At 46.2% G+C, this 13,272-nt stretch overlaps 1 protein-coding gene across 2 annotated transcripts in view; it reads left to right on the plus strand.

The window, feature by feature from the left end:
* Positions 1-350: 350 nt before the first annotated feature.
* FBXO25 (F-box protein 25) overlaps positions 351-13,272 on the plus strand; it is a 30,068-nt gene continuing 17,146 nt past the window's right edge. The window contains exon 1 of one of the 2 annotated variants that reach the window (XM_024578701.4): positions 351-819. In XM_024578701.4, coding sequence (XP_024434469.2) covers positions 602-819 — 218 coding nt within the window. In that variant the 5' untranslated portion in view covers positions 351-601. The remainder of the gene's footprint in view (positions 820-13,272) is intronic. The other variant, XM_053916844.2, reaches the window with a different exon arrangement.

Here is a 13,272-nt window from a genome sequence, read left to right on the forward strand (position 1 = left end):
GCAGCTCAGTATTAGAGTTCTTCCCATGCTCTCTCCTGCCTCTCTCCTGCCATCCTCACGTCATCTCGGAGAAAAAAGAGGCAAAGCAGCCATTCCTGGATCCAGCCCTGCAGTCGGTCTGCAGCGCAGACCCCAACCGCCGCGACCTGCCCCTGCTCCTGCAGCGGGAGTCAGGGACCTGCCCCAACGGCTTTTCTCCTACTTTGGGAAATACCCACAGGCTGAGGCCCGTCTTGAGGACGTTTGCTACCGTCTAGAAAGAGCTGAACAACATACTGAAAGAGCTGAACAACATACTGAAGAGCTGAACAACATACTAAATAACACTTGGACCTGAAACCTACGTCTAAAAGATAACCGAATGCACAGGAGGGCTGAGAACAAACCTCAGCGCCACCTCCGAAATTCCGGTGGTTTCTGGGGTTGGAAATGCGAGTGGGTTGGGCTCCGTGGATCTACGTCCGGCTGCAGACCGAGGGCCACCAGGACCCAGGTGTCCCAGCGCTGTGAACAGGCATGAGGAACAGCCAAGGTACCCCGCCCGCTGGGACCAGCTGGCGGATCCCCAGGCAACGCGCTTCGCACGAAGGGCGGGGAAGTGATGAGGACCCACTACGCATGCCTGCTCCCGGGGTCTCTGGACTTGGGTATCACACGGTCACGCAGGCTGTACCAGCCAATCAATGCCTCCGGGGCGGAGCTTTCCACAGCGACTTCCGGCAATAAACCCGGACACGCCACCACGGTCGCGGTTGGGTGGAGACTGGGACCCCGCAGTGGTCTGTGCTCCCGGCTGGGACTGGGACGTTTGGCGCGCAGGTAGGGACAGGGCGTGCCAGCCCTTGTGCGTGCTTCTTTGGGGGGCAGGACCGTAGGTGCGCCCGATGGGGACCCTTGCGCTTGCTCGACCCGCCCCCCACGACCCGCCCTCAGTACACCGGGTGCCCATGGGCCGAGTGTCCCTACAGGGTGGCCTCGCCCAGGGACTCTTGGCCCTGGGTCCGCTCGGGGCCATCTGGGGCCCGGCTCCCTCTGTCCTCTCCCTGTCGTCCCGCAGGTGACGTTTCTGTGTTGTGCATCCCCCGCACGGTGAGCTCAGTGTGGACCGGTCCTCGGGCCCTGTGCAGCTCGTTGTGCAAACTCGGGCTCTGGAGCGTTGTTTGCTCCCGGTGAGGTCCGCTTTTCCTCCAAACCCTTAAATGCACGTTTCCTTTTATTCCTTTACTTTCCATCCCTATCCTCCTCTCTGTGCTCTCGTTTCCTTGAAGTGTCGGGGTTGATCTCAGGTCTCCTTGTGGTGAACCCCGCTTTGATCGTCAGCCCTCCATTCAGCAGTTCTTGGTGTTCTTTCCGGATCAAAGTCTTCCACTCCTATAACCCAGAGTAACGTTTGACCCCAAGCAAAGCAGTAACAGAGGTCAAACGCTTATCCAATTGAGGGCCAGTCATTCTCAGAACAATGAAAATGATTTTCTCAACATGTATGATGAAAAATAACAAACAAGGGGGGAAAACTCCTTTGCCAGTTTTTTCTCTGACAGTGCCTTACTGTTACTGTCGTTGTAACCTTTGTTCTCATTTTTTTATAGTGTATTTATAGCACCAGCTCTTGGTCAGCACTTATACTGTTTGATAACTGCTATAAACTGGCTACTCCATTCCTTTCCATCTGACATCAATACAAATAGCAAAATACATGTAGCCTTTTAAAATGTATTAGTTATGCTTCTTGTTCTTGTCAGGTTTTTCTTGTCTTAGTGCTTTTATGTTTGAATCAGTCATTACTTTAGATCATTCTTGTTGATATGTGCAATATAAGGTTAATAATGTAAAAAAAAAAAAAAAACCTCTGCAGTTTTTTTATGACACCTGTTTCATAGGGTGCTCAGGAGTTGCTGTTACAAAAACACAACACAGCGACAGGGCATTGATCTTGGAGTGCCAGCTCCATCAGACTCTCTGCCTCGGTTTCTTCTATAAATGGAGAATCAACCCTGCAAAACGGGGCTGAGAACGTTCCCTGCCTTGCAGTGAGGCCTAAATGAGCTCATACAGGGAAGTTGTTCAGAGTGATGCCTGGCCCACAGCTAAGATGTAAAAGATGTTTGCTGTGATTAGCATTAGTTACCAGAAAGTGTGCTTGTGAATGAAAGACATTTCTCTTTAGTCTGACTCATGAGTCAGGGATCTCCCCCGGCACGGAGCACGAGGTCCAGTCCTGCAGGGCCCCCTCTGTTCTGCCAACGAAACACAGTAAGAAGAGACTTACTTTAGTTCGGCCCCCTGTGCTCTCTCACACCAGTTGGCATAAACTGTGTATAAAATCGCAGATTTAATGAGCTACTTCACGACGGAGTAGCCACCCTTTGAGTAGTTGCTCTTACACTTAATTTTCAAGAGTGATTTCTAGTGTTTAGTTTTCATTTTGAAATTCTGAAAACGAAGACAATTGTAATTGACTGTATAAAACCCTCGTAATTCAGGTGTTTGGCAGAACAGATACATGAATTCTCAAAAAGTGATGGGCCAGTATCTTTCTAAAAGTTCAGTGATGTTACTGGTTTGCTAAGTTAGGTGCCTCAGATTGGGAATATTTTTGAAAATTTGAGACCCAGGCCTTTCAGTTGCAACTTATCTTTATCCCCCTCGCCCACCCCATTGGCTGTTTTGTTATTGTTTATAAAAACTGCTTACAGAGACTGTGCTTTTTAGTTCACAATCTGTATGAGATTATACTTTAAAGTAAAACTCTATTGTAATCCAAACAGCATGACATGACAAATCTATGGAATACACACATCTATAGTGAAACAAGTATTTTCCTCTTTGGAGCCCTGGCTGGTGTGCCTTGGTGGATTGAGTGCTGGCCTGCGAATCAAAGGGTCACCGGTTCGATTCCCAGTCAGGGCACATGCCTGAGTTGCGGGCCAGGTCCCCTGTTGGGGGCATGTGAGAGACAATCACACATTGCTTTTTCTCTCCCTCTCTTTCTCTCTCCCTTCCCCTCTCTAAAAATAAATAAAAATCTAAAATATATATATTTTTTTCCTCTGTTGAAAATAAAAACCGTGCAAATGTACTGTTTTCATTTCCATGGTCCATTTAGCTTCTGCATTTTGCTCCTTCCAATCCAGAAAATAGACACTTACTAGCCGAAAAATGCAGGCCAACTATACTCATTTCTGACGAGTCTTTAGAGTCAAAATGCAGCCTCCGTAGAGTTTTAGTGGTTGTAAAAGAGCTGGTTGCCTGACTGGAGACACCAGGCTGACTCTTCGCGGTGGAAACTGTGTAAATGGGTTTGCTCGTGAGGCCCGTATGTCCGTGTGCGAAGTGGTGAGAGGTCACAGTGCGTGTACAGCGGAGTACGATGTCCCTGTGTCACGCGGTGTCGGGGCGTGTTGTTAGCTGTGGTGACAGTACGTTCCTTTTGCCTGATTTTGTTCTTTCTGCCTCTGTCCTCCCATCTCATCTGTCCCACAGGCCCTGGCAAGGTGTTCTCCAAACAGCTACTGCGCATGTTGCTACAAAGCTCCACAACTTAATTATTTAGAGACTGAAGTCCCGACCCCTTTGACATTCAACATTCTCTGCGATCTGGCTTCTAGGCACCTTTCTTGGCTTCCACCTGAGGGCCTTCCTGTGGATTCCTCTGTGTCAGCCCACCTGGTCTGCTTATTATTGTGTCCTCACCTGAGTCACGTGCTCCCCACCTCCTAGTTTTTCACCCCCCACCTATGTGGTCGGTGTTTTGTCCTCACCTGACCATCACCTACGGTCGATCTCACATGCTCCAAGGCCAAGCTCCTGTCCTCTTCCCTTCGTAGGTTTCCCACATGATTGGCTTTTTTCCTCTGAATTTCTCTACCACTCACTCACTACTCACGTTGCAGGATTGCACTGATGTACGTGTTTTCCTGTGTTTAAATATATCTGCATCGGTCATTACATGACGTGTGGGTCATCTCATTTGTTTGGCCGTTGTGTTTTCAGTTTCTCAGCTAGATGCTGCACCCCCCAGGAGGCACACAGAGCATGCTAATAATGCATTTGGTCTGTGCACACACGTTTGTCATTGAAATAAATAATCCCGTGTTTGGTCTGCGTAGCAATATTCTGCACAGTTGCCACTTGATTCTTTTTTTAAATCACAGGACTCTGAATCCACAGAATGCTATTGAGAGATACTTTGGACACTAGTCAAAGATTGTCCTAACCGACATTTTCCTTTGTATGTTTTCTCTGAGACTAAATTGCCATTCAGGTATCACTTCCTACATCACAGGACTTGCCGCCATTTGTAGAAGTGTTCTCTGGCTTGTATCTGAAGCCTCAAGAAACTAAAAAATCAGATGCACGTTCTTGGAGACTGTCACAGATAGCTCTGTGGATGGGCTGGATGTGGGAGGTGGCTTTGCATTTCAGGGTGATTCGGCTGTAAAACAAGCCTGTAAGGCGAGGCTTATGAAAACAGTGTTAAGAAGTGGGGGGATCCGAGGTGGCTGCAGAGTAGGTGGAAGCTACATACACCTCCTCCCGGTGCCAAACCAGATTTACAGCTAAATTGTAGAGCCGTCAGCCTGAATGACCAACTGAAGGACAGCTGAACAAGAGCATTACACCCGAGTGCTTGTGGAGCAAGCGCACAGGCGCCAGTAAGAAGGGCGGAGACATGCAGAGGGCTGGTCCCTGCATCCAGGTGTGGCGTGGAGAAGCTGGAGGGATATCTTGGGAGCAGAACTACTCCCTGAGGAGTGTAGGGTCTCAACCCTACACTGAGACCCCCAAACCAGAGCACCAGGGCCAGGAGGAGGAGCCTGCAGAACATCTGGTGATGAAAATCAGCAGGGCCTGTCCCCAGGAAGAGCAGGGAGTCCGCTGGAGTCCCTGGTGCCCTCTTCCAGCACTGGTGCTCAGGAGCTCGCTCTCGGGCACTCGCCCGGGGCTCTGGTAGAGGGAAGGCGACAGAGTGCTCACGGAAGCCATACAGAGATGAGCTGGGCGGTGAGGCTCTGGAGAGAGATCTGGAGGGTCAGCTGCGGAGGTCCTGGCCTGAGACAGCACCCCACACCACCCTTGGGTGCCATCTTCCAGCACCAGGCACCCCTATACTTACAGCACCAGTGTGGGGAGCGCACTCACCCGGTCCTCCGGGTGGTACCACCACCCTGCCAAGATCGAGTCCGGCAGGAAGGAAGGTTGGCTGCACCCCACAGGAGCCTGAGGTGCGCTCTTCTTCCAGAGAAACCATGGCCAAACCCTCAGATGGACTTTGAACTGGGTGCCTTTGGAGTGGGGACAATGCTCCACCCCGTTCCGCAGGTTAGGTAGGTGCCACCCCCAATGGAAGATGCCCTTGTTGGGGTCTCTGGCCTATTGCAGCCACAGAGCTGAGAGCAGGTGTACAGCTTGCTCCCCTCCCCAGGGCCAATGCCACCCCCATGGGAGACTGCCTTCATCTGGTTTTACAAGCCCTGCTCTCCCCGTCCTTCTGGGCTCGGTTCTATGGGGGAGCGGGGGTAGGCGCCACTCAGAGCTGGGACACTCAGAGTCCCTCTCCCTCAGAGTCTCCAGTCCGAGGCTTGAGCAGGCATGGCTGCGGAGCTAAAGGAAGGAGTGCAGCTCACCCACCTCCCATGGCGCAGCCCATGCTGCCCCCAGTAGAAGCCTTTCTTGATCTGTCTGCCCAGGTCCCCATGCCGCTGCCCTGCCAGACCTGCTCCCGCAGTGGGGACATACCCAACCTGAACCTGTGCTGCACTTCTCCTGGCGGAGCTGGAGACTTTGGCAGAGACTGAATGGTATGGCTCTGGAGTAGGGGGCCACATTCTCCCCACTGAGTGCCTGACCACACAGACCCCACGTAGGGGTCCTCCCGACCTGCGTGCCCCATCTGACCGAGCTTGAGCCCTGTGCGAGGGTCAGTGGGGCACAGTCAGCTTGGGCCCACTCTGCAGCCTCTGTTCATAAGACCTGGAGGAAGTGCAGGCAGCCTCAGGGAGGGGCTGAGTAGCTGACAGGTAGACACCAACCTCAGGGATCCTTGGGCTTGTACTGGTCTTTCTCAAGCTCAGAGCTCCTTGTGTGAAACCTGGCCCTACCACGTACACCCAGGCCCAGTGGTTGTAGCCACAACCGTGAGAGGCATGGTCACTCCAGATGGGTGGCCCAAGGCCAGTCACACACAGTGTCTGACACGGACTGGCACCAGAGCCCTGGCCAAGGGGAGCCAACACCAACACGACCAGTGGTGGGCTTCCCACCACACCAGAGCTTGACCTAACTAGCCACACATGGCACAGCCAGAGCAGGACTCCAGCAGACACCAGACTCTGCTGGAAACAACTCTGCTTCAGGGGGAGGCCCCTCATGGCACCCACCCCACAAAGCCCTCATCACAAGCTTGAGAGTCGTAGCTTGTGATGATCTACCTAATACACGGAGACAAACACAAACATGGAGACGCAATGGGGAGACAAATGTGCCCGAAATGAAAGAACAAGAAAAACCCCCAGAAAAAGAATGAAATGAAATGGAAGCAACCGAAACATGGGGTGCAGCAGAGTTGGAGATAACGGTTGTAAGGATGCTCAGGACCTTAGGGGAAGATTGGATGATCTCAGTGAGAGCGTAAACAAAGAGACAGTTTCTATGACCAAACTGGAAGGTCATGGGTTTGATTCCAGGTCAGGGCACATGCCTGCATTATGGGTTTGGTCCTGGTGCATGTTCGAGAGGTGGCTGGTTGACGGTTCTCTCCCTCTCTTTCCCTCCCTAAATAAATAAAATCTGAAATGAATGCATCTAACAGCAGGTTAGATGAAGCAGAGGATCGAATCACTGATTTAGAGGATGAGAAACAGTAAGCAACCAAGCAGAACACCAAAAAGAAAAGAGATGAACTTTAAAAAATGAGAAAAATCTAAGGGACCTCTGGGACAAGATCAGGTTTAACTACATCCACATCAAGTGAGGATAGAGAACCTGTCTGAAGAAGCAGTGGCAGAAAACTTCTCTCTAACCTGGTGAAGGAAAAAGTCCTGCAAGCTCCGCAATCAAGATGGTGCCAAGGAGGCCCGCTGCAGGACACCTCGTAATTAAAGTGGCAAAGGTTAAACTCAAAGAGAACCTTAACATCAGCAAGGGAGTTAGTCACCTACAGGGGAGTTCCCATAAGGCTGTCAGCTGATTTCTCAACAGAGTCACTTCCAGCCAAAACAGATTGGCATGAAACATTGAAAGTGATGAAAAGCAAGGACCTTCAACCAAGACTGTCCAGCAAGGATATCATTTAAAATTGAAGGTGCAGTAAAGAACTTCCCAGACAAAAGAAGAAACAAACAAAACCAACTAAAGGAGTTCATTACCACAAAATGAGCATTGCAAGAAATGTTAAAGGGCCTGCTTTAAGAAGAAAAACAAGATAGAAAAGAACACAGGTGTAAAGAATAAAATGTCAGTAAATAAGTACCTATCAACAATAACCTTAAATATAAATGGATTAAACCAAACCAAAAGATATAGGGTTACTAAATGGGTAAGATAACATGACCCGCATATATGTGTCTAATTGGAAACCAAAAAAATCAGCTGGGGTAGAAACACTTATATCAGACAAAACAGACTTCAATACAAAGGCCCTAACAAGAGACAAAGAAGGTCACCACATAATACCAAAGGCATCTGTCCAACCAGAGGATGTAACCCTTGTAAACATATATGCACCCAACATAGAAGCACCTAAATATGTAAAGAAAGTCTTGGTGGACGTCAAGGGAGAGGTTGACAGTAATGCAGTCATCGTCGGGGATTTCACCTCCCATTGACAGAACATCAACAAGGAAACAGTGGCCTTGAGTGACACCCTAGATCAGGTGTATTTTTAATTTTTTAGAAAAGATTGGGTTTTTTTTTAATTTTTGGAGGGAGGGGAAGGGAGGGAGAAAGAGAGGGAGAGAAACATTGATGCACAAAAGAAACATTGTCGGCTGTCTCTTGCACGCCACCATCTGGGGACCTGTCCTGCAACCCAGGCATGTGCCCTGACCAAGAATTCAACCAGCAACATTTTGTTTTGCAGGACAACAACCAACCCGTTGAGCAACACCAGTCAGGGCTAGATCAGATGGGTTTAATTGATATCTTCAGAGCGTCTCATCCCAAAGCAGCAGAATATACACTCTTTTCAAGTACATATGGCACATTCTCTAGGATTGACCATGTGTTATGACATAAAACAAGTCTTAGTACATTTAGGATATTGAAATAATATCAAGCATTTTCTGTAACCGTAATGTTATGAAACTATAAATCAATCACAAGAAGAACACTGAAAAACACACAAAAACATGGAGGCTAAATAACATGTTACTAAACAATCAATGGGTTAACAATGAGATCAAGGAACAAATCAAAAGATACCTTGAAACAAATGACAATGAGGACACAAAAACCCAAAATCTGTGGGACACAGCAAAAGCAATTCTGAGAGAGGGAAGTTCATAGCATTATAGGCTTATCTCTAAAAGCAAGAAAAGTCTTTAATAAACAATCTAACCATACACCCCAAAGAACTAGAAAAAGAACAGCAAACAAAGCCCAGAGTAAGGAGAAGCAAGGAAATAAGATCAGAGTGGAAATAAGTGACATAGAGACTAATAAAAAAAAATACAAAGCATCAGTGACACCAAGAACTGGTTCTTTGAAAAAGTAAACAAAATTGATGAACCTTTAACCAGACTCATAAATTAAAAAAAAGAGGACCCAAATAAATAAAATCAGAATTGACAGGAGAAGTAACAACTAACATCACAGAAATACAAGAGAGTGTAAGAAAATACTATGAACAACTTTATGCCAACAATTGGACAACCTGGATGAAGTGGATGAATTCCTAGGAATGCACAATCTTCCAACACTGAGTTGGGAAGAATCAGAGGATCTGAACAGACCAATTACAACTAGTGAAATTGAAGCAGCTATCAAAAAAAACACCCAGCAAACAAAAGTCCTGGACCAAATGGCCTCACAGGCAAATTTTCCCAAACATTCAAGGAACTAACTCCTATCCAACTGTTCAGAAAATTCAAAAGGAGGGAAGACTTCTGAGCTCTTTTTATGAGGTCAGATATCCTGATTCCAAAACCAGATAAAGACACTACAAATAAGGAAAGTTATAAGCCAATATCCCTGATGAACACCGATGATAAAATCCTTGCAAAATATTAGGAGACCAGATCCAGCAATACATGAAAAAGGTCATAAACCATGATCAAGTGGGATTTACTCCGGGGATGCAAGGTTGGTACAATATTCGTGAATCAATAAACCTGATCCATCCATAAACAAAATGAAGGGTAAAAACCACATGATCATATTAACAGATGCAGAAAAAAACATTTATAAAATCCAGCCCCCATTTATGATAATGCAGCAAAGTGGGAAGAGAGGGGTTGTACTTGAACCTAATGCAGGCCATATATGACAAACCCACAGCCAACATTCAAGGAACAGAAAGTATTTCCCTTAAGATCAGGAACAACACAGGGGTGTCTGTTTTCACCACTCTTATTCAACACAGCGCTGGCAGGCCTAGCCATGGCAATCAGACCAGATGAAGGATAAAAAGGGATCCAAATTGGAAAGGAGGAGGTAAAACTGTCATTATTTGCAGATGACATGATATTGTACATCAAAAACCCTAAAAACTCCACCAAAAATCTACTAGATATAATAAATTAATTCAGTAATGTAGCAGGATACAAAATTAATGAACTCTAGTAAGAAATTAAGAGAACAATCCCATTTACTATTGCAACAACAAAAACAAGGTACTTAGGAATAAATTTAACCAAGGAGGTAAAAGACCGGTACTCAGAAAATTGTAGGATACTGAAGAAAAAGTTGAGGAAGATACAAATAAGTGGAAGCGTATAACGTGTTCATTGATTGCAAGAATTAACATCAGTAAAATATTTCTGCTACCTAAAGCAATCTATACATGCAACACAATTCCTATTAAAATACCAATGGCATATTTCACCTATTTAGAACAATATTTCAGATTCATGTGGAACTAAAAGAGACCCTGCGTAGCCTCAGCAATCTGGAGAAGGAACAAAGTTGGAGGTATAATACCTGATACCAAACTATACTACAAAGCACTGTAGTCAAAACAGCTTAGTACTGGCATAAAAAAGGCACACATAGATCAATGAAACAGAATAGACAGCCCAGAAATAAAGCCACACTCTACAGTCAATATTTGACAAGGGAGTTGAGAACATAAATGGAGTAAAGACAGTTCCTGCAATAATGGTGTAGGGACAATGGGACAGGCACCTGCAAAAAAAAAAAAAAAAAAAAGGAAACAAAGAATGAAACTAGACCACCAATCTACACAGGACTGAACTCAAAATGCATGAAGGACTTAAATGTAAGTCATGAAACCATAGACATCATGGAAGAAAACACAGGCAGTGAAATCTCAGACATCTCAATGGCACTTTTTTTTTTACCAATGTATTTCCTTAGGCAAGGGAAACAAAGGGAAAAAATAAACAAATGGGACCTATATCAAACTAAAAAGCTTTTGCACAGCAAAGGAAACCATCAAAAAAATGAAAAGACAACCCACTCACTGTATGGGAGAACATATTTGCCAATGATACATCTGATAGGTTAATTTCCAAACCATATAAAGAACTTATAAAACTCAACCCAGGGCAGACAAACAACCTAACTTAAAAATGGGCAAAGGACCTGAATAGACACTTCTCCCAAAGGGACATAGCAGTGCCCCATAGAGTTATCAAAAAAATTCTCCACATCATTGATCATGACATGCAAATTAAAACCACAATGAGATGTCACCTCACACCTGTCAGAATGGCCATCATCAATAAATCAACAAATGATAGGTGCTGGTGAGGTTGTGGAGAAAGGGGAACCCTTGTGCACCGTTGGTGGGAATGCAGACTGGTGCAGCCACTGTGGAAAGCTGTATGGAGTATTCTGAAACAGTTACAAATGTAACTGCAGTCCCTTTTAAAAGTTAAAAATAGAACTGCAATCACACTTCTGGGAATAGAATCTAAGAAACCTGAAACACTAATATGAAAGAAATATATGCACCCCTCTGTTCATTGCAGCGTTATTTACAATAGCCAAAGTCTGAAACATCCCAAGTGCCCATCAGTAGATGAGTGGATAAAAAAAGCAGTGGTACATTTACATGATGGAATTCTACTAGCCCATTAAAAAAAAAGAGAAATCTTATCTTTGCGACAGTATGGATGGACCTGGAAATTATTATGCTGAGTGAAAAGAGCAAGTCTGAGAGGATGAATACCCCATGATCTCATTTATTGGTGGAATCTAATGAACACAGTAGAAACATGCATGGATACAGGGAACAGACTGACAGCTATCAGTGGGGAGGGAGGTTTGGGAGCTGGATGGATGAAGGTGAAGGGATTAAGCAAAAAAAGAAAAAACCATACCGCAAGGACCCAGGCAACAGAGTGGTGACAGGCAGAGGGAAAGGGGGCAGGTATCTGTGGGCAGAAGGGGTGGGAAATGGGGATGGAAAGAGACCTTGCTGGGGGCAATGGGCACACGATGCAGGGTGCAGATGATGTTTCATTGAGTTGTACACGTGACGCCTGTTTGGCTTTGCAAACCAATGCCACCCCAATAATTTCAATTAAAAATAAATGAAAAGATTTAAGGCCACAGATTAACTTCTGGTCAAGATGGAGTCATAGGTAGATACACTTTGCACAACCAAAAGAAAGACAACAACAGATTAAAAACAAAAAATAACCAGAACTGCCAGAAAATCGAACTGTATGGAAGTCCAACAACCAAAGAGTTAAAGAAGAAACACTCAACCAGACCGGTGGGAGGGTTCAGAGACATGCAGCTGGGCAGAGGGGACTCACTGCAAGGCGGCAGCTGGTGGAGCAGGCGGTCCCACATTCACGAGCAGATAAACTGGGAGGAACAACTGGGGAGTGAGACAGACCCTGCAACCCAGGGTTCCAGCACCGGGAGATAAAGCCTCAAACCTCTGAGTGAGAACACCTGTGGGGGTTTAGGAGGTGGGAGAAACTCCCAGCCTCACAGGAGTTCATTGGAGAGACCCACAGGGTTCTAGAACATACACAAACCCACTCACCCAGGAATCAGCACCAGAAGGGCCCAATTTACTTGTGGGTAGTGGCAGAGGTGACTGAAAGCCGGCCCAGACCTGAGCAAGCGCCATTGTTCCTTCTCTGGCCCCTCCCCCAAGTACAGCGTCACAACGCAGGGACCTGTGTTGCCCCGCCCTGGTGAACACCTAAGGCTCCGCCCCTTATACGTAACAGGTGCGCTTAGACAAAAAATACAGTCCAAATGAAAGAACAGATCAAAGCTCCAGAAAAAAAATAACAAACGATGAAGAGATAGATGCACACTTCAAAACACTGGTAATCAGGCCCTGGCTGGTGTGGCTCAGTGGATTGAGTGCTGGCCTGCAAACCACAGGGTCACTTGTTCGATTCCCAGTCAGGGCACATACCAGGGTTGCTGACCAGGTCCCCAATAGGGGGTGTGGGAGAGGCACACCTTGATGTTTCTCTCCCTCTCTTTGTCTAAAAATAAAATACTAAAAAAACATAACCAGAATGCTCACAGAAATGACTGAGTATGCTCAAAAAATAGAGGAAAAAGTGAAGATGATGAAAAGTGAAATAAAATGTACGGGGAACCAACAGTGAAGGGAAGGAAACCAGGACTGAAATCAACGTTTTGGAGCAGAAGGAAGAAACAAACATCCAACCAGAACAGAATGAAGAAGCAAGAACTCGAAAAAACAAGGAGAGGCTTAGGAACCTCTGGGACAACTTTGAATGTTCCAACATCCAAATCACAGGGATGCCAGAAGAAGAGGAAAACCAAGAACTCGAAAACTTATTTGAAAACATAATGAAGAACTTCCCTAACCAGGCAAAGGAAATAGATAGACTTCCAGGAAGTCCAGGAAGCTCAGACAGTCCCCAAAAAGTTGGACCCAAGGAAGCACACACCAAGACACATCATAATTACATTACCCAAGATTAAAGGAGAGAATCTTAGAAGCAGCAAGAGAAAAAGACACAGTTACCTACAAAGTACTTCCCATAAGACTGTCAGCTGACTTCTCAAAAGAAACCTTACAGGCAAGAAGGGGCTGGAAAGAAGTATTTGAGGTCATAAAAGGCAAGGACCTACATCCAAGATGACTATCCA

The sequence above is a fragment of the Desmodus rotundus genome, chromosome 13, assembly GCF_022682495.2.
Source record: "Desmodus rotundus isolate HL8 chromosome 13, HLdesRot8A.1, whole genome shotgun sequence".
NCBI classification, from domain to species: Eukaryota; Metazoa; Chordata; class Mammalia; order Chiroptera; family Phyllostomidae; genus Desmodus; species Desmodus rotundus.